At 46.1% G+C, this 22,081-nt stretch overlaps 1 protein-coding gene across 4 annotated transcripts in view; it reads right to left on the bottom strand.

Moving 5' to 3' along the window:
• The window catches only part of ATG16L1 (autophagy related 16 like 1), a 42,922-nt gene extending 33,242 nt beyond the window's left edge, over positions 1–9,680 (bottom strand). For all 4 annotated transcript variants that reach the window (XM_043876662.1, XM_043876663.1, XM_043876665.1 and 1 more), the window contains exons 1-2: positions 9,394–9,680; positions 5,364–5,457 (exon numbers count right to left, since the gene is read on the bottom strand). In XM_043876662.1, the coding sequence (XP_043732597.1) occupies positions 5,364–5,457; positions 9,394–9,508 (209 nt within the window). In that variant the 5' untranslated portion in view covers positions 9,509–9,680. The remainder of the gene's footprint in view (positions 1–5,363; positions 5,458–9,393) is intronic.
• Between the last annotated feature and the right edge of the window lie 12,401 nt (positions 9,681–22,081).

Raw genomic sequence — 22,081 nt, 5'->3', positions numbered from 1 at the left:
GACTGTGGCTTTTCCTCTGCGTGATCGGAAGCCACTGAGGGTGTTGAGCAGAGGAATGACTTACGTGTCAAAGGATCGCTATAGCTGCTGGGTGCAGAGCGGGCTGCAGGGGGGCAAGGGCAGAACAGGGAGATTGGTTAGCAAGTTATTTTACAGTCTGGACTCGAGGAAGTGCAGATCAGGACAGGACAGGGCAGGGGATGTGGTGAGACGTGGTCAGATCCGAGCTAGGTCCACTGCGGAGAGAGACTGTAGGACTTGCCTCTGAACTGGCCGTGGGGAACGACAGAAAGACAGGAGTCGGGGATGACTTCAAGGCTTTTGGCCTGAGTGGCTGATCAAAGGCAGACATTACCACCTCAGGAGAAAGGGCTGTGGGAGAAGGCGGAGGCAGGGGGCGGCTGAAGAACAAGGTCACCTCGGACATCCATGGGGGTACGCCGAGTGGGAAAAGGCACATTTATTAGAGCCTGACTTCAAGTAAAGAAGTCCAAGCTGGAGGCTGACACAGAGACACTGTCAGCAGACAAACGCATCTGAAGCCGTGGACTAAGTTCAGGCCACCTTGAGAGCCAATGGAGTTTGGGAAAGTCTGCAGATGTGTGCACACTACCTCAGAACCCGCAGTAGGTGACCAGACTGTGGATGGGTGACTCAGGAGACCGGTCTCAGCTGGAGCTCCAGATGTAAACCATCAGACCATAGTGAGCAGCTGAAACCACCATCCGGGGGAAAGATGGCTGGCAAACTAGGGTATCACCACCTGAAGGGAGGATGGGGGAACCATCTCCTCCCAATGACTAGTAAGAGATAAAGAGGGAAAGGGGAGCAGAGTGATGCTCCCTCCGTCTCTAAAAGCATTTTTATCACAGGTGCTAAGACACCCTAATGCTGCGTTCTCTGAGGCAACACAGTGCTTCCTCAATCTTGGCCCAAGAGGTCGAAGTCTGGAGACTAGAAAGTGACCCATGCCTTATAAGAAACCACCCTAAGCGAGGCAATAAAAGCAACAGGCTTACTAAAAAAAAAAAAAAAGCAACAGGCTTGGGTAACTGACTCTGTATGAGAATTAGGAAGATAAGAAATAACTGCTACCAGATTCTCATTTTAATGTGAAGCAAAGTGAAATATGCAAAACATCAAACTAGTCCCTTCTTCCAAGCTGGCATTGTAGAGAAAAGATCCCTGAGACAAAGGCAAGGACCCAGGGCGCTCATTTCTCTGCTCACAGCCTTTTCATTGCTTCCAATTTTACTCACCAAAGAAGCCAAACTTCTTATAAAAGCCCAGTGCTCCACTAGACAGAGAAAAGGATCATCCAGACAGCAGGTTTTAAGAGATTCTTGGGCCTCACCCCAGATGGACTCATCAGGTCTAACAAAAGGGCCGATAATCTGCGTTGATAGTCTACGTCTCTAATGCTCTCGGGACCTTCGGGTGGCTCACAAGGGCTGAGCAGCCACCAAGGCAGGGGGTCCTCAATGTCAGAGGTCGTCAGAATCACCTAAAAGGCTTCTTCATACAAGACGACTGGGCCCTACCCCGAGAGCTTCTGAAACAGGAGGTCTGGGGTGAGGCCCAACATTCCGCATTTCTAACAGATTTCTAAGGCTGCCGTCCAGGGAGCATACTTAGAAAACGGTTGGAGTCAACTATTTCCCAGGAAAGAGTTTAATCTCTTCTGTTAGCAAAGGGATTAAAACACTGAAGAGGGGAGCCAGAAAATCGATGAGAGAAAGCTGTTTAAGCAAAGTGCATTTTAGAATTAACTAGAATGGGATGGGCAGGGCAGGACTTAAGGACAGCTGGGAAAACAGAGAAAGCAGCCAATCAGACCCCATCTCCTGGGAACACGCGCATCCCGCCAAACCTCTTTGAGTTGGTTTCCCCACGCGGCTCAGGTCCTTGAGAACAAGGACTCTGGCTTGTTCATCTTCGTATCCCAGCGCCTGGCCCACAATGGTGTCTCAGTGAACGAGACCCCTGCCACAGTCCGGGAACGGAAGCACAGGTAGGCAATGAAGGGGAAGGCACACAAGTGCAAACCAAGGGACAGACGCAGAGGATGCTGTGGCCAAAGAATCAACTGGCCGGGTGACTGCAGAGGGGGAGGGTCGGGACACTGAGGGAGAAAGGGAACCGCAGCTGACTTGTGGAAAATAAGGATAGGAATGAGGCAGTCAGGAGGAGGCCTGGTTAGGAACACAAGTTTACAGGAAAGCAAGGACCTCCATTTACATTACCACCCCAGTGCTGTGCTTAATCGCTCGGTCGTGTCTGACTCTGTGTGACCCCAGGGACTGTAGCCCGCCAGGCTCCTCTGCCCATGGGATTTCCCAGACAAGAATACTGGAGTGGGTAGCCTATCTCTTCTCCAGGGGAACATCACGACCCAGGAATCGAACCGGGGTCTCCTGCATTGCAGGCAGATTCTTTACCAGCTGAGCTATCCGGGAAGCCGAACTACCCCAGTGATATTCAGTTAAAAGAATGTTGTATATTTATTTATAGTACCTTTCCAAGCAAATGAGTTTAGCTGATAGATAAAGGATGAAGGACTTTAGTCACCAAGAGTCTTATTGTTGTTTAGTCGCTCAGTCGTGTCCGACTCTTTTCGATCCCATGGACTGAAGCACAGCAGGGTTCCCTATTGTTCACTATCTCCGGGACCTTGTTCAAACTCATGTTCATTGAGTCAATGATGCCACCCAACCATCTCATCCTCTGCCACCCTCTTCTTCTCCTGCCTTCAATTTTCCCCAGCATCAGGGTCTTTTCCAATGAGTCGGCTCTTTGCATCAAGTACTGGAGCCTGAATATTCATTTGAAGGACTGACACTGAAGCTCCACTACCTTGGAAACGAAGAGTCTAACCAAATAGAAATAAAATGTTCCAGGATTTCAGCTGACTGAATTTAGGTGAAAAACGGTCACATGGCTTCTCTACACCTAAGCTGACCAGAATACAGCAACTACTATTTTAAACACTGAGGAGGCTTCCCAGGGCCACAGCTTAGGCACGCTCTCCTGAATTGTGCTTAGACAGAAATGCAGCCGAGGCTGGGCCATCTGTCCCTCTGTCCACTCCAGTCTGTCTGGAGACCATCTCGCCAATGAGGAAACATGGACGGCAGGTACTGAGCAGATATGGAGACAGGAATAAATGAAATAAGCTACATCAAGCATTTCTGTTTTTCTTCTAAAACCCCAAATTACCATCAACTTTGCTTTTACAATGGGGAAAATGTAACTGACATACCAAAAAACATGTAGATTTTAGAGCAAGAATGGGTATGGTTACCATGTAAGTTGTATGCATGCATGGTCATGTCTGACCCTTTGCAACCCTTTGGACTGTAGCCCGCCAAGCTACTCTGTGCATGGGATTTTTTAGGCAAGAAGTGGGTGCCATTTCTTCCTCCAGGGGATCTTCCCAACCCAGGGATTGAACCTGTGTCTCCTACACTGCAGCCGGATTCTTCACCCACTGAGCTATTGAGCAAACACGGTGAACAAATGGAAAAGGAAGACAGTAATGAGAGGGTAACAGGCAGGAAGGCCAGGGGTCTCCAAACGGAAGAAATAGGCTGCAAGTGCCAGACATTTTTATCTCTCTTAAGCGGCAGGAAGAAACAAACTAGAGATATTTTTCTTCTTCTCTATACAAATTTAAAAGGAGGTTTCCCTTAAAATGCTGTGTTGCCATGACACCTGGTTTCACCTGAAGCTAACTATTCTCAAACCTTGAGTTAACCAATACATTTTTTCTTATGGAAATGTTTGTCTTAAGCTATGTTAATGTCAACACACTCCAGTACTCTTGCCTGGGAAACCCATGGACAGAGGAGCCTGGTAGGCTACAGTCCATGGGGTCGCTAAGAGTCAGGTAGGACTGAACGACTTCACTTTCAGTTTTCACTTTCATGCACTGGAGAAGGAAATGGCAACCCACTCCAGTGTTCTTGCCTGGAGAGTCCCAGGGATGGGAGCCTGGTGGGCTACCATCTATGGGGTCACACAGAGTCGGACACGACTGACGTGACTTAGCAGCAGCAGCATGTTAATGTACCCTAGACTCTGTCTTCAAGTTGGTTCCGCCAAATGGCTCAACCTACTTGACAAACCAGTATGTTATCCTCAGATATTGTTCCCCTAATCTATGTAAATGAAACTATTTGCATGGTAATCTGCCCTTCTGCAAGATTCAAAGTCAATTGTTTTATGGCCTGGGATGAATTATCTGGCGCCATTCTAAATTTTAAGACATTCCTTCCTTTTCATTAACAGACTGCGAGTGACTATATAGCATACAGCTAAAGACTAGCAGGGGGGCACTCTTTCTGCCCCCTTCTGATGCCTATGTCAGAAGCTTTCTCTATCTCCTTTATACTTTAATAAAACTTTATTACACAAAAGCTCTGAGCGATCCAGCCTCGTCTCTGGCCCTGGATTGAATTCGTCTCCTCCGGAGGCCAAGAATCCTGGCATCTTATTGTTCAGCAACAACCTTTCAGTAAGACTCTAGAATGATTCCATTTAAGCTGCTTAGGACCCTCAGAAAGAGACAGTGAAGGACCCAAGTAAACATACCAAACTCCCAGCATGAACATACACTCACAGGTTTAATGAAGCAATACCTACCCTTCCTATTAAAATGCAGGTTTTCCCCTAGTCTTTCTTTAAAAAAAAAAAAAAGAAAGCTTTTTGAAACTCACTGGTGTGACCACATACTAAAATATGCTGCAACACACTGAACTAAAAAAGATTAAACAGACCTGTACTGCTTATGTTTACAGGCCTTTGAATCCTGTACCAGCAAGATCTATGTAAATCTGTTCAAGAGTGCTTATACCTTATTATTTAGAAAAAGTGAGGCTTTGTAGGCTAGAGAAGCTGGCCTGGCCACTCGTCTGAAGCAGTTTCTCAAGCTCACATCATACTGATGATGAGCCTTCTAGTGGGGAAGTACCTACATGCCTTCAAAAAAAAAGATTTTAGCTATGTGGCTTCAGAAGCTTTGATTTGAAAGGAACTGACAAAACCTAAAAACTGTAAACTGAAAGTTGCTCTGACTCTTTGTGACCCCATGGACTGACTATACAGTTCATGGAATTCTCCAGGCCAGAATACTGGAGTGGGTAGCCTTTCCCTTCTCCAGGGAATCTTTCCAACCCAGGGATCGAACCCTGGTCTCCTGCATTGCAGGCGGATTCTTTACCAGCTGAGCCACAAGGGAGGCCCAAACAAAACTGGAGCACAAACACAGTACTTGGTTTGCTTCAAAAGTGGAGAAGTGACAACTGAACTGAGACAAATTTCAATTAAAAGGGGGACATAAATAACAGAGGATAGTTTCCAAATACCTTATCTCATGTCTGTTTGGTACGTCATGCTTTTCGGCTTGTAGCTTATGGGCCAGCACTGAATGAAGATCTGACTTTTCCAGCAACTTGTTATCTATCAAAGAAAAAAAAGGTTAATATAACCTATGTACACTTAATTACTACTTACTGTCTCATAAAGATCTGGACCAAAAAAAATAATCAGAAGATGATGGGGCTGGTTTCACTTTTATGAGGTATCAAAGTACTAGGTATACTGCACTTTGTCACCAACTGTAGCAGTTGTCCAAACTCCAAGAACATACACTCCTTAGATGCTTCCTGGCCTAAGCATAGGCAGCCAGACAAAGGAATCTGAAAACTCCCCCCAAAAACATCCCCTCTCCATTCTTTCTACTCCCACAGCTTCCTACCTGGGGAAGAAGAAACAAACAACATACCAAAACACAATGGAAAAATGAAGTGCTATGCACCACTAAGTAAAAGAGGAAAACTGCCTTAAATTCAGATCAGAGCACTAGGGATACAAATACAAACCAGAGTCTCTGACCACAAGGAGTAAAACATACATGGGTGGGGAGGGGTGGAGGTCAAGTATAAAAAGGAAGAGAAAAAGTGAGCTTTTACTCATTTTCTCAGATGGTTTCACATGTGAAGAAGACAGACAATCCAGGCAAAAGGTTTAGAGCTGCCTAGTAAGTGGCTGGAAATAAAAGTCACTCCAACACATGAGAGGGCAGGATGGGAAAATTCAGACCTCTTCTTACTGGCAATGGTGAAACAACAGATTTTAAAAGCAAGCAGTCACTGGAAGGACTGATGCTGATGCTCCAATCCTTTGGCCACCTGATGCGAAGAGCCAACTCACTGGAAAAGACCCCGATGCTGGCAAAGATTGACGGCAAAAGGAGAAGGGAGCGGCAGAGGATGAGATGGTTGGATAGCATCACCGACTCAATGGATATGAACTTGAGCAAACTCCAGGAGATACTGAAGGACAGGGAAGTCTGGTGTGCTGTAGTCTGTGGGTTGCAAAGAGTCGGACATGACTTAGCGACTCAACAAGTGACATTAACAGATAGTAATGAGTAAGAAGTCAAAGGCTATCCTGAGGTTCCCTGCTTGACCAACTAGGTGCAAGATCCTACCATGCTGAAGAATACAGGCGCAGAGAGTTCAAAAAAGAGAGTTCTAGAACCATAATAAATGTGACGGGAACACAATAAGGAAGTCAAAAGTCAAGTCAGGGCTAGAAATGACAGGCACCCAGGGGGCCAGTGAGATCAGAAGTGGAACGGGTGCACGGAGCAGAAGAAGAAAAGTGGCCCTGGGAAACTTACAGAAAACCCACATCTGATGCGGGCCTTCACTAACCCCACACGTCTGAGATGACAGCTGCTTCACGACAAAAACGCGACAAGGGTTTACGCCAGTGACCATTCCTGTTAGAAGGGCTAGTCTTTCCTCTTAGAGTGGAGCCCCATTTTTTTCATCTCTGAAGATGGAAAGCCTGGGCAGAAACAGAAACACTGTCTTCATCTATATTAATTTAATAAACTAGCTCAGAAGAGGAAAGGGATTCCAACCTTGAATGTTCACCTGTGTCAAAGGGTCTTGATAAAGATCTTCAAAAATGTTACAGATGGATGCCTGGTGATAGTGGGTCTTTCAAAGGACAGGAGGTATTCAAGAGGGATCCTTCCTAAAAGCTCCTCTCACTCAAGAGAAGGATGGAGAGGGAGGGGAGCCGCCTGCAGTGCCCAGGGCCTCTTCTCATCTTCCTCTTCAGGCCCAGAGGCAGGACTGACAGCAAACTCTGTCCCCCTCTTTGAGAAGCAGGGCAATGAAGAGTGGGACCTTTTCATAGTCAAACCAGAGGTGATCTCCCAAACATCAACCCCTGCCTAAACTGGAGATCTGCACAGGCCAGGGTAGCCACGTCCTATTGCTCCTCACCCCGTCTCCTCTCCAACTGCTCCCCCGCCCCAGGCTTGTACTCCTCACTAGGCTGTTTGAAGACATGTTCCCTCTAAAGACAGGACCGACCTGTCTTTCTGACTAGCCTTTGACATCCTCCACTCCCTTCAAGATGTCCATTTTCAAAGTGCAGAAAAACATTCAATTGTGTCAATGCGATGACAAGCAAGCACCTTCCATTCATAGACAATTACGGAGATGGCATTTAAAGCACTTGCCCAGCACTGTATTTATGAAGCAGGCAAGGCAAGCTTCACCCCGATTTTATAGATGCAGGTAAGTGAGGCTGGTAAGGGGACTGTGGTCAGACGGCCAACTCGATGTGACAGCTTTTAAAGAATAAGCATGTGATGAAATACCTACTCACCTGAATTTATGTAACCCATGAGGAGTCATGTTTGAATAAGGAGTCTCCTGTGCTTCCGGCTTTCTGAAATAGCACCAGGCTGCCAGTCTCTTAAGAGTGTAAAGAATTAGTGCAACAGTGGCACACCCATCATCTCCCTTTTCTTCCATTTTAGTTAAGAGGATGAGCTCAGCTAGGACCATTTCTTGGGGAACCCAGTGAGAAAAGCAAAAATGCAAAAAAGTTAGGAGCCATCAAGTCTGGGTCCAAATCTAGACCCTATCTACTCTGCTGTGCTTCCCGGAGAAATTACCTAACCTCTCTTGGTCTCAGATTCCTCATTTGTATAAAGGGCAACAGGACCTGTTTCAGGAATTTTCAGAAAGAAAGTGAAACAATACATGCCAAATACTGCAGCACAAAAGCTTGTCTATACATCAGATTTACTTGGGGAGCACCAAGAAATACTGACCCCCATGTCCCACTGCATTCCTGTGGTGTAGTTGGTCTGGGGTATGGCCTGGACTTTGTAATTTTTGAAAAGATCCCCATCTAATTCTAACCTGCAGTACGTGTAGGAACCACAAATTTAGCATGATCAGAATTCAATGAAGAGTATTAACTACTATTACATTGAATCTCATAATCAACAGAATTTGAGACCTAAAGGCATACTTCAAGAGGCAGACCTGGAACCAGAGGTTCCAACAGTGCCGGTTTCTTCCCCCAAATGTGTCATCAGTTAGGGTAAAATGGGGGGCGAGGTAAGGAAATGCTCATTAGAAGGCATCTAAGGGCACAAATCCAACCAGTCCATCCTAAAGGAAATCAGTCTTGAATAGTCATTGGAAGGACTGATGCTGAAGCTGAAACTCCAATACTCTGGCCACCTGATGCGAAGAACTGACTCACTGGAAAAGACCCTGATGCTGGGAAAGATTGAAGGCGGGAGAAAAAGGGGACGACAGAGGATGAGATGGTCGGATGGCACCACCGACTCGATGGACATGAGTTTGAGCAAGCTCCGGGAGATGGGGATGGACAGGGAAGCCTGGCCTGCTGCAATCCACGGGGTTACAAAGAGTCGGATGTGACTGAGCGACTGAACTGAACTGAAGGGCACAAACATTTTTGTACTCAAATTGCTGCAGCGGCGGTGGGTGTGGCCCACTTCTTTCATATCCAAGTTTTCAGTAACAGTAAAGCCTACGATGTCCCGACTAAAAAGTAAGTTAAGACTCAAGATGTGTCACAAAGAACACGAAGGCGGAGTGTAAGGACAGGTCTTGAGAAATGCAAGGCAAACATTTCGTGATACTCAGAGCACTACGCTAATGCCGCGAGTTAATGCTTCAAGTCAGTGCCCATTGCAGTAACACGATGCCCAAAACAGCCCGTTTCTGGAAGCTACCTATTTAATTACACAAGCATTGGGTACGGAGCAACTGGGATTTACACATACAAACGTGTACGGCGCCTGCCCATGAAGAAAATCCAAGGCTTGCAGAGAAACCCTCCACAGTCACACTCAAGGATAAACGGAAAAGAGGAAAAGATACAAAAAGGCATGGGGCTGCGCCAGGCGTTGGGAACCCGGGGCGGCAGTGAGACGCGCGAGAGGCGCCGGGGCCCGGCCTGGGGTTCCTGCTGGCGGCCCCGCATGCCTCGGAGGGGTCCGCCCGCCCGCCCCCTGGGCCCGCCCGCCCTCCGGGCCCGCCCGCCGCTCACATTGCAGGATAATCTCCTCGAACGCTTGCCTCTGCAGCCGGTCCCGGCGTCTCAGCTCCTCTGAGATGTGGCGCTTCCAACGCGGGAAGACGGCGGTGCGGAGGCCCGACGACATGTCGCGTGCTGCCCCGGCGCCTCAGCGCCGCCGATCCGAGCGCAGACTGGCGGCCGCGGCCCGCACCATGAGGGAACCAGAGGGAGCGGGAAGGCCAGTGGCCCCTGCGATCAGCTCCACGCAGAGGCCGCCCCCAAAGCCATCCAGGACGGACTTCCGGCTCCTGGCGGAAATGGCTTTGAATCGAGCCGGAAAGCCCGCCTTCTCATCCTACGTCTCGCGCCACGCGCAAGCCGGCGTCCGGCGCCGACTTGCGGCGCTGGGTGATGACATCATCCCGATACCGGAAGTGCCATTGGTAGAGATGTGGCCGCTGGGAGGCGTGCGGGCTACGTTGGAGGCTTGGTCCGTAAGTTGGGGAAGGAAACGGTGAAAGGGCAGCTTCCGCCCACTTGCTGTCCCCTTTGCTTGCTTTTCCGCGTTTTATACTTCCTTTTCTAGCCTACCTCTGTTTTCTTCAGGTCAGTTTACTGAGTAGAAGTAAACTCCCCATCTGGTAACTGTGTGATCAAGGATATGTGACAACCTTCCTAAGCCTCAGCTTCCTAATCTGTAAAATTGCGCGCGCTTTAAATCGCTTCAGTTGTGTTCCAGTCTCTGCGACCCCATGGACTATGGCCCACCAGGCTCCTCTGTCCGTGGGATTCTCCAGGCAAGAATACTGGAGTGGGTTGCCATTTCCTCCTCCAGGGCATCTTCCAAACCCAGGGATCAAACCTGCATCTCTTACATCTGCTGCATTGGCAGGCGGGTTCTTTACCACTAGAGCCACGTGGGAAGCCCAGGTGAAACGGGGAGGGCCTCTAAATGGGGAAGGAATGATACCTACTTCACAGGATTGCCGTGAGGGTTAAAATAATACCTATATAATGCAAATCACACTGTGCTTATGCGTGGTAAGCTTAACTTTACCTAGATGCTCCGTTTCCTTCTAAGTCTTAATCAAAGTTTGGTTGCTTTAGCAAGAGCATCCCATTAGTCTTAGAAAAGACTTTTTATTTTGCAATGAAGAAATAGATTGCAAAGAACAGGTAAAGAAAATGTGAATATATTAGCTACGTGAATCGTTAGAAACCTAGAAATTGTCTACTACCTAAAAGTAAGTGGGTCCTTAGAAGGTATTTTAAGGGTGGGGATACAAACAGGATTTTGAAAGAAAGAAAAAAAAAAGGACAGTTTGCCGATAGACAAAAATGGGAGATGGAAGTCTTGGGAGAAAATGGCACGTGTCAACTAAGTAGAATGGAAAACCTAGTCTGTAGTAGAATCACCTGAGCTCCATCTGCCTTTAACAAGTCAGTGAATTTATTACCTGGAACTGGAACTGGACGAAGTAGGAGGCAGAGGAGAAGAAAGGAATGTCAGAAACTGCCTTTTCTTTCTCTGTCTAAAGTTCAGAGGAAGATCCTTCACAAGCAAATGAGAAAGCCTTTGATCTCCTGTGGCGCTCAGGAGTAGGGCAGTTAAGCTTCTAGAGCCACAAAGATATTTCATTGGCAGCCAGTACTGAGTGATCTGGATGTGTGGGAAAAATCCATGGGGATCAGAAATAGCAGGGACTTCCTAACACTGAAGCAAATGAAGAAGCAGGTTCTGAAAGTCACCAAAAATGCCTCTACATGTAATAGTGGTACCAATCTCAGAAGAGCCTAGCCTCAGCTCTATAGACAGCTGGGTATGCTGATTTCCACCAACCCCCCCAACACACAAGATTGTGATTAAAACACATTAACGAATTTGCAGGAACAGCAATTCCGCTTACAGAAATGTATCCAACAGATACTTGGACAAATGACCACAAAGAGGAAGCCATCAGCATTGTTAATAAGAATGGAAAGTTGGGGGGAAAAAACCTGTATTTCCACCAGAAAGAAAGAAAGAAAGAAAGTGAAGTCGCTCAGTTGTGTCCAACTCTTTGGGACCCCATGGACTGTAGCCTACCACGCTCCTCCATCCATGGGATTTTCCAGGCAGGAGCTGGAGTGGGTTGCCATTTCCTTCTCCAGGGAATCTTCCTGACCCAGGGATCGAACCCAGATCTCCCGCATTGTAGGCAGATGTTTTACCACCTGAGCCACCAGGGAAGTCCTAATTTCCACCAATGAGAGTTAAATTACTGTATATTTATTGTTCAAAAAAAGTTTATAATAAAAGCATTAATAAGTTCCCTACATACAAACCTTCACGTTTCGAACTTTCAAAGATGAGAATGTGTGTTCTGTCATCATCAGTCATGACAATGCAGCTTGCCCTCCGTCTCCTGTTGCTGGTGATCCTTCAGTTCTACCATCTTCCCTCCTCTAGTCAGTAACTTCTCTTGCCTGGTCCCTCGGTGCCAGCCCCTGTATGCCAGCTGTTGTGCTGTACTACCGTGCTTTTTATGTTACTGTAAGATTAAAACTATTTTCTTTATTTTTGTGCTTGTTTTTTAAGTACTATTTGTGTGAAATGTATTATAAGCCTATTACAGTACAGTACTATGTAGCCGGTAGTGTTATTTTGACTTTGTTGGACGACCAAATTGGACTCACGAACCCACTCTTGGAATGGAACTCATTTGTACGTAGGGGACTTATGGTGTATGATATAAATCTAACTGATGTAAATGTCCCTGGATCCTCATAGGCAACATTTGTTGAATGAATAGAGAATACAATGATTAAGTTAAGGTTATAAAGCTCTGCAGGTCCGCCCTCTCCCTAACCAGCCGAGTCTAGTGCGCGCTGCAGCCTCAGTGGTGGTGCTTCCTCTCTCCTGCTCCCTCTTGCTGCATCACCTTTGGATTTACTGTGCCTCTGTTGGACAAACTCTTCCCTTCTGACTTCTCTGAGTTGATTCCTATGAGTTCATTCTCAGCTCAGTAGTCTCTTCCTCACAACCTTCAAATAACAGACCTTCACATCTAGGTCAGATCTTCCCATGACACGTGTGCCTCTCCAGTCTAGCACTTAACACAACTGTGGCTTCACATGTATTTTATCATTCATTACTTGATTAAGGCGTGTCTCCCCCTACCCCCCACCCACCAGACTAACCTCCATGGCAAGAGCCGCGTCTGTCTTTGTTCATCACTTTATCTCCAGTAAGAGTGCAAAGCCTTTCTTTCTTTTTTTTTTTTTTTCCCACCTTGGCCTTGTGGCGTGGCTTGTGGCATCTTAACTCCCCCACCAAGGATCAAACTGGGACCCTTGGCAGTGAAAACACAGAATCCTAACCATTGGACTGCCAAGGAATTCCCCTGAAGCCTTTCATAGATTAAGTACTCAGTAACTGTTGTTTAAACAATGGGTGGAGTATAAAAAAAAATTGGGGCGGTAGCATTGCTGGTGTTGTTCTGTTGTATGTATTTTCTATATTTTATATGCATTTCCTAATTGTTGTGCATTAGTGTACAGAGGGGTGGTAGAGGATGAGATGGTTGGATGGCATCACTGACTCAATGGACATGAGCTTGAGCAAACTCCGGGAGACAGTGAAGGACAGGGAAGCCTGTCCTTTGCATGGGGTTGCAAAGAGTTGGATATGACTTCTTGACTGAACAACATACATGTACTAAATACACAAGAAAAGTTATAGAAACAAACTGTGGTTGTTCAGTTGCCAAGTCATGTCCAACTCTTTGCGACCCCATGGGCTGCAGCACGCCAGGCTTCCCTGTCCTTCAGTATCTCACGGAGTTTGCTCAAGCTCATGTCCATGGAGTCGGTGATGCCATCCAACCATCTCATCCTCTGTCGTCCCCTTCTCCTGTTGCCCTCAATCTTTCCCAGCATCAGAGTCTTTCCTAGAATCAGAAATGAACACAGATTTATTGATAAAATCATTTCTTCAGCTCTGTGGGAGATAACTAATAAGCAGGAACCCTTCTACAATATTATGGGCCTTGCACTCTTCTGAAAATTTCATGTATTGTAATTCTTTTAACCCTCTCAACAATCATGCTCAGTAAGATTGTTATTGGCTACTGTTAGCATCTTTAGCCTTATTTACATACGAAGAATCTGAGGCATGCAGGAGTTAAGTCACCAGCCTGGGCATGCCTGGGTTCAAATGCAGGCAATTTGACCCTAGCCTCTGTGCCTGAACTACTGCACTCCATTGTGCAGTCTCTGAGTCTGCTGACATTGCAATTTTGGCTCCAGAATACTTAAAACCAAGAATAATTTGAAATGATGAAATCAGTGCCCAAAAGGGAAGGTAACCTGGCAAGGAGCAGGTGTGTTCCCAGGGTTCCGAGGGAATGGCTAGAGGAGGATGAGTAATAGGAAGGAGGAGGAAGTGGCTTGTCTGAATATTCCAGAGATAAATTATGGATCTTAAGAGTGTTTTGTTGTTGTTCTGGTAAATACTGAGTGTCTAAAGGATTCAGCATGCTTTTCTGGAGAGCGTCATCTATAAAATGGATTCTGACGGTCTGGAATGGATGTAAGATAAATGTGAAATGATGCTCTGGTTCTGAGGAACTCAAGTCCAACCTTCCAAGGATGGTCCTATTGACTCCAGTCCTTTCCCATTTGGTCCTCTTGCTTTCCTTTAATTTTCAATCAGCAAATGGTCAAACAATCAAGTCCTAGTGTGGGTCAGGCATAGGGTTAGCTCTGCCTGGAAACAAAGATGGTCCAGGCTTGGATCCTGACCTTAAGGAGCTCACTGTGCAAGAAGGAGGATCTGAATGTGATTATTTATGAATGTAAGGACTTACAAAGTGAAAAAGAGCCAGCCTGAAGGCAGTGCCCTGGGGTTTTGATTCTCTTCTGTTCTTCTTTTCTCTTTTCTTCTTTTTTAAAAATATAATTTCCTGATTTAAAAAAATATGGCTCTTGATCTTTATTCTCTATTTCCACTCCTTTTTAGCTCTTCTCAAAAGTAGATCACTTAAAGTGAAAGTAAGCCAACTAATGGAGAAGGAAATGGCGTCTCACTCCAGGATTCCTGCCTGGAGAATCCCATGGACAGAGGAGCCTGGCAGGCTGCTATCCATGGGGTCGCAAGGAGTCGGACACGGCTGAAGCAACTTAGCACGCTCACACACAAGATAAGTTAACCATGTTCCTGTGTAACCTGTTTATTGTAGCCTAGTAAACCTAGTGATTGCTAGAGTGAACCAAGGATAGCCAAGAATACAGCTGACATGGGTTTTCAGACATGCTGATGATTCCTCCAAATGTTTTTTGGATGGTTATCATGTCCCCTTCAGGCATGTGTCCTCAACATTTTTACCCTTGACTTTTTCTGTTCTCCCTTTTCTTAGTGTTACTGTGTTTGCATACACACAAGTAAATACCACAGGACATTTTCATTATAAACACTCTCTTTCATTTGAATCAGTTCTAATGAGATGGATGAAACTGGAGCCCATTATACAGAGTGAAGTAAGCCAGAAAGATAAAGAACGTTACAGCATACTAACACATATATATGGAATTTAGAAAGATGGTAACGATAACCCTATATGCAAAACAGAAAAAGAGACACAGATGTACAGAACAGACTTTTGAACTCTGTGGGAGAAGGTGAGGGTGGGATGTTTTGAAAGAACAGCATGTATATTATCTATGGTGAAACAGGTGGGATGCATGAGACAAGTGCTCGGGCCTGGTGCACTGGGAAGACCCAGAGGAATCGGGTGGAGAGGGAGGTGGGAGGGGGGATCGGGATGGGGAATACGTGTAAATCTATGGCTGATTCATATCAATGTATGACAAAACCCACTGAAATGTTGTGAAGTAATTAGCCTCCAACTAATAAAAGAAAAAAAAAAAGACTCTCTGTGCCCATGGACTAAACCCCATGCCGTTCTCCTCATCCACTCCCTTATATATTGACATGTAGATTTCATATTTTAAAAATGACTGTCTGACATGGGTGTTATCCCTATACCCCAATACAAGCATTATAGTAAAGTTTAACTTTTTAAGAGAAAGTCCTTGTTATCCCTTCTATACATTAACAGTCAAGTGTTTGAAATTGTGGCTGGAGGATTCAAGTTGGCACACCTAACCAGCTGGGACAATGGCTAGAGAGGGTGTGTGTCTCTGGGAATGTTCCCCCTTGGTTTGCCTCTTTACTCTTTGAAGACATGATAAAATCTCTTCCTCACCCAGGGATGGAACCTGCGTCTTTTGCATCTCCTGCATTGGCAGGCATGTTCTTTACCACGAGTGCCACCTGGGAAGTCCTATGTTTGTCAACTATTCTCTGATGCATCCCAGTTAGGGATGTGTGTGTATATTTGTATGTGTGTTTGTTTCCAACAAAATTAGTCCCTTTGTTTAAAAAAAAATTACAAATAAGTGTGCAAAATTAAATTTCATGATTAAATACACATAAAGTAAAATGCATACTTCACATTGAAACTCATAGACAAAGTTAGTTGGTTACACGACATTAAAAGAATTGGCAAAACTGAGAACTTGCTGCTGCAGATATTAATGTTTGCAATCTGAAATCAAAATATAAAATTAAGTTTAAAGGGAGTTTAAGAAAATTAAATATATGCCTCAAGAAATACTAACAACATAGAACCAATAGCCTATTTTAGTTACCAAATGTTAAAAAAAAAAAGATGTTCCTCTCATTCCCAGAATGTCAGTGTGTAGCTATTTTTAAAAACCGGCAGAGAAGATGAGGAGAAAGCAAAGTGGAGCTGGCCAGCCAGGGAGGCAAGGATGAATGACCTTTCTGTTCTGGTTGGGAAGGGGGACTGGTAGGGATGTATCTAGAAGACAATCAGATCTTGGATTCCTGCTAGTGGCTCTCTGGTGCCTTATTAAACTGTAAGCTTGTTGGGACTTCCCTGGTGGTCTAGTGGTTAGGAATCTGGTGGTTAGGAGCCCTGCAGGGGGCACAGGTTTGATCCCTGGTCAGAGAACCAGGATCCCGTGTGTCAGGCATCATGGCCAAAACAAACAAACAAAAAAAGCTTAAGATCATCTTTCTCTTCTCAAGTCTTGAATTCTGTTACGGAAACCCTGCACCTACCCCACACCCGTTACCAAAACCTTAAATGTTTCCTGCTTCAGGAGGTGTGAGGAGTGGACAGGAGGAAAAGAAAAACCACTCATTGTCTCACTCAAGCAAGAACTTAAATAAGATGTGGTAAGTCTGAGTGTGGGTGGACTAATTTACTAGGGGAATTAGAATGACAAGCAGACTGAAGTCAGCATTCCTAATGTCAGCAGTACTCACCCCTTGTGGAAGTTAGGAGGATTTCAGCTGCAAACAGAAATCTTTAACTTGTAATTTAAACCAGGGGTTAGCAAAATACAGCCAGTAGCTCAAATCCAGTCCGCTTGCTTTTGTGTGGCCTTCAGACTAAGGAGAGTTTTTGCATTTTTAAAGTAAAGAAGGGACTGAGTGTTGGCCATCCCTCCCTTGGGCTTCCCTCCCTTGGGCTTCCCTGGTGGTTCAGACGGTAAAGAATCTGCCTGCAAAGCAGGAGACCTGGGTTCAATCCCTAGGTCAGGAAGATCCCCTGGAGAAGGAAATGGCAACCCACTCCAGTATTCTTGCCTAGAGAATTCCATGGACAGAGGAGCCTGGCAGGCTATAGTCCATGGGGTTGCAAAGAATCGGACATGACTGAGCAACTAACATAAATACATATGCTTCTGATGGAAGCTCAAACATGATGGAGCAAGGCCGGGAAATCGAGGCGGGGCCTTTGGGAGGTGATTAGGTCAGGAGGGTGGAGACTCACTGAATGGGATTAGGGCCCTGAATGGGATTAGTGCCCCCATAGGAAGACATCTGACAGATCAAGAAAGAGGGCTTTCCTTGGCTACAGAAACTTCTGGCACCTAGATCTTGGACTCCGTGGCCTCCACCCTGTGAAAAATAAATATCTGTATTTAACCCCGTGGGCTGTGGTGTCTTCTTAAAGCAGCCAGAGCTGATGAAGACAGATGCCCCGGCCGTGTTTCTGAAACATCACTAGAACTCATTGCAGGCTGAGAGCCTTGCTTTGTAACTTTCGCTCCTCTGGGGTCTGGCCCGCATGTGGTCTGACAACTCCCCCAGCCTCATCTGGTGACCCTCGTCTCCCTGCTTTCCTCCCAGGCGTCTCCCTGTGTAGTAGATCTGGTGCATCTAATCCTGCCTTGGCATGTGCTTCTCAGGGAAGCAGAGGAGGTGGTGATGAAACCCAAGTACCAGGGGGATGGAGAAGAAAGGCGCTGCCAGCCCTGCTATAGACATTTTGGGGGTCCTGTCCCCACAAGTCCATTCTCTTTCCCTCTAACAACATCATGGGTCTAGGGGCCTAAGTTTCCATCACAGGACTGGACCTTTCTGACCCATTGCTCTTTGGAGCAACCATGGACACTTGACGCAAGATGGGCCAGCTTCCTTCTCCAGGGGTCCAGGCGTGGGGAGCAGGACTTTAGGGTTGGAGCAGCTAGGCAGAGCCAGGGCAAAGCCAGAGAGACCAGGAATGAGAGGGGAGCTGACTGTGAACAGGAGCAAGGAACACGGGCAGAGGAAAAGTCCAGGGAAGACTGGGGTCAAGGAGGAGCCCTGCTCTCCCTGCCACGCGCTGGAGCCTGTGAGTCACCAGCACTTCCTGGCCTCTCGCTGCCCCGTCTCCACCTGTAGCTCTTTCCTCTTCCTTGTAAGCAGAGAGCCTTGACTAAGATGGAAATCTAGAGCCTCACAGCTGGAAAGCCCCTTAAACATAGCTTTATGGCAGAGACCCAAAGCGGGGAGTTCCCTCCTGTCCTGCCTTTGCCAGGATCTAGGGAAGTGAACCAAGTGTGGCTTTAGCTCCTGGGTCTGGAGTAGGGGCTCCTAGCAGGCAGAGGACGGCCTCACGGTGTCCGTTCTCAGGTCCGGGCTCATAACTGGGGAGGTGACAGCTCCTCATGCTGCCACGCTGTCTGCCAGGCCCCAGGGTGACTTCTCACATGAGAGCTAGGAAGGCAGATCTCGTGCAGGGCAAGGAGGGGGCGAATGGGATCTTCTCGACTCCTCCCCAGCAATCCTGCACTTCCGGTCTGTCATAAGTCACAGCATCTCTAAGATCCATGGATATGAATTTGCTTTACCTTTGGGTAACTAAATAGCCCATTTCTCTGAGTTCTTCCAAAGTAAACGCAGTCTGGGCAGATCTTTTAAAGGAAAAGAAAATCAGGGAATGCCTCTGCTACAGAGGTTCCACCTCCAGAAACTGGGACCTGTTAGCAACCTTTCAAACAGCTTTTCTGCTAAAATTTAAGAAACAAAAACTTAAATCCCATTGTGGGTGAGCACTTGTTTTATGGGCTGATACTCCTTAAAAACAAACGAAAAATGAATGCCTTTACTGAAAGATAAAATATCCATTGTTGCTGAGTCTATTCTGGCTGAGATTAAAAAAAAAAAAAAACCTCTATAATTTCAGCTGATATTTAGTGAGTGAGGTTCAAAGAGAAAATATTAAGAAAATTCAGAATTTTTTAAGTGGCTGTTTTGAATTCTGAATTTTTGAATTTTGGGAAAAGTTATCAACATGGCACCAGGTTAATAAGAGTCACACGCAGGGGAAGTTTTGGGGACTGTTGGAAATGTGATGCAACTGTCAAGACCACATGACAGCAGCAAATCCAACTATGAAACTAAGTATCAGTGGTATATTTGCTGGGCCACAGGGTAAATGTGACAAAAGCTGTCCTTGCGCGCGCGTGCACACACACACACACACGCACGCGCACACACACACACACACACACACACACGATGTTTTCTGGAGTCTGTCTCTGTGTATTTGACATCTGTATCCCAGGTGCAGTGATTTGCATATTCTGATGCTGGGTTCAGATCCATTATTCAACTCATGGGCAGAGTCAAGTTAAATGTAGAAAATGCAAGCAAGTGACATTTCAGCCTGAATTAATAGAATTTATTTTTGACAGAGCAAATGACCTTTCATCACACAATTATCTGGGGATTTATAAAATGTCTTAGGGACCTGAAAACACACTTGTGATCAGAAGCACTTTTTACTGACAGATTTGTTTTTTAAAAAATGTGTCCTAGCAACGGAAAGTTAAACCAAGAGAAAATTTGAAGGAATCTATTGGCACTTTACCCAAGTAGGCTACTTCTCTCCTTCTCTCTTGCTGGTATTTTAGTCCTGGTGAAAACACTTATGGCTGGTTTCGCTTATTTATTTATGTATTTTTGATGTGAACCATTTTTATAAAGTCTTTATTGAATTCGTTGCAATATGCTTCCGCTTTATGTTTTGTTTTTTTGGCCTCGATGTATGTGGGATTTTAACTCACTGACCAGGGGTCAAACCCCCTGCACTGGAAGGCAAAGTCTTAACCATTGGACCACCAGGGAAGGCCCTCTCAGGCTGGTTTCAAAAGGCTCTACTCTCCTTGAATATCTGATCATTTTGGTAGGATTGGGTTCCACTAAGGTTCTGACTCTAGTGGGTTATAAAAACAGAGAAGTCTAAATACATCTGGCCATGTAACTTTCCATATTTTTTTTACCACTTTATACTTCCATCCATGTGTAGAATCACTTCTTTGCCAGTTTTGGTAGTACAATTAACAAAGAAAATCTTTGCTATTTGATAGACGACAATTGTGCCTGACTATTGTTTTAATTTGGTAAAATTGAACATTTTCCCATCTATTTGTTTATTCATGATTCATTCTCTTTAGGGTAATCTCTATCTAAATCTTTTGCTCATTTTGTCTAGTCAAGAAATAGACAGTTTCCTGTGAATTGCTTTGGGGGAAGACCAGGAAGAGATGATTAAAAAGATTTTTTTTTCACAATTTGTCCAAGATCCTTTCTTTATAAGGCAGATAGGATGTGCTCAAAGTGGTTGCTGAACTAGAGAGTGAGCACATTAGCAAACATCTTCTAAGGAAACTGTGAAAGTTCCTCACTTGGAATTTTACTTTTTTGAGGTGTTGTCTTATCTGAGTGTTTCCATAGCTTAGCATTTCTATGGGCTTCCCTGGGAGCTCAGCTGGTAAAGAATCCACCTACAATGCAAGAGATCCCAGTTCTATTCCTGGGTTGGGAAGATTCCTTGGAGAAGGGATAAGGTACCCACACCATGTTCTTGGGCTTCCCCGGTGGCTCAGATGGCAAAGAATCCTCCTGCAATGCGAAAGACCTGGGTTTGATCCCTGGGTTGGGAAGATCCCCTGGAGGAGGGCACGGCAACCCACGGCAGTATTCTTGCCTGGAGAATCCCGTGGACAGAGGAGGCTGCAAAGAGTCAAATGAGACTGAGTGACTAAAGCACAGCACAGCATTTCTGGATCTTTAGATGAAAATTTCTGCTAAGTTATCATTATCAGGGTGGTCTTCTGAGGGAGAATTAGACAAATCTATTTAAGAAGGACATGCAGTAGTCTAGTAAGTACTCCACCGTGGCAGCCGTCTTGGGCAGACAGCTCTGAGCGATCCACAGAGGACAAGGTGATGGCTGCTTTGCATTCATTTGGACCTAAAGATGGAGGTGGTGGTACCTCTCCTGTAGGACCTACTGGATTGGCTGGTGTGCTTTTTAGACTATCTTTTCTTTAGAGTCTTGACCTCTTTTCTTTTTTGGGTCTGGGTCCCTTTGTGACTTAAATAATGAACTCAACAAACATTTATTAAGTTCCTCATGTATGCGAAACACTACTCTAGGGGCTAAGGCTAGAGCAGTAATTTCTGCCATTAAAGAGTTCTAATGGGAGATGTGAAAACTGAACATACTAATGGAGTAAGTTCTGTATATCTGAAGGTGATGAGAGCTGTGGCCAAAAGAGAGGGTGGAGTCGAGCATGGGCAATGGTAAGGGGTGGGGGCGCAGTTTGTCTATCAGTAGCGTGGTCAGGATGGCCAGCATGGTGGACTTCATTGAGAAGGTGAGGCTTCAGTAAAGACCTGAAGGAGGGGAGGGAATCAGTTAAGAGGTTATCTGGGGGAAGAGCAGCCAGGCAGAGGGCTCAGCGAGAGCAGGCTCGTAGCAGGTGCATCAGGAGCCCACCTAGTCCTCCGCGGCAGCCAGTGTATTCCGCCCTGTGTTGAAGTGAGTGTTAAGCTGAAGGCTGTCCCTTCCCTGGAGGACTGCCCTTGGCTGACCAGGGCCGTCTCCCCTCCATGAGATGCCTGGGAGGTGGTCAGTGACTGGCCGATGGGAGGGGGCACAGGTGCCTGGTGTCCTTGCCTCTGAGATGCAGTGTGTGTTCTGGAGCACCGCAAGAACAGACTGAAGATAGACTTCTCTACATACCGAGGTTCTACCTAACTTCTTCCCCTGGTCTATCCTGCTTCCCTCAATGGCTGTCCTGCTGCCTGGAGTGAGAGTATTTCAATACATTGCCAGGCACAAGAAGCGCAGTCTCAGACTCTGCTTCTAGGGAGTCCAGCCTAAGACAACCCTAAGGCCAGAGCTTGTCTCAAATGTCCAAAAACCAGCAGGAAAGCCATTGTGGCTAGAGCACACCTCCCAGAGGAATGTACACATTCAAACACATTTGCATACAATTCTGCCTCGGACACTATGGAACTGGATTCAGCAGCCCAGGCGTGTTTCAGGGTTCCTGCCTAAGGGCTGGGAGCCCCACAAGTTGACTTCCTGAT

Source organism: Cervus elaphus, chromosome 20 (genome assembly GCF_910594005.1).
Source record: "Cervus elaphus chromosome 20, mCerEla1.1, whole genome shotgun sequence".
NCBI lineage: Eukaryota > Metazoa > Chordata > Mammalia > Artiodactyla > Cervidae > Cervus > Cervus elaphus.
Note: the sequence above shows the minus strand (reverse complement) of the source record. Positions and strands in the feature narration are given on the sequence as shown.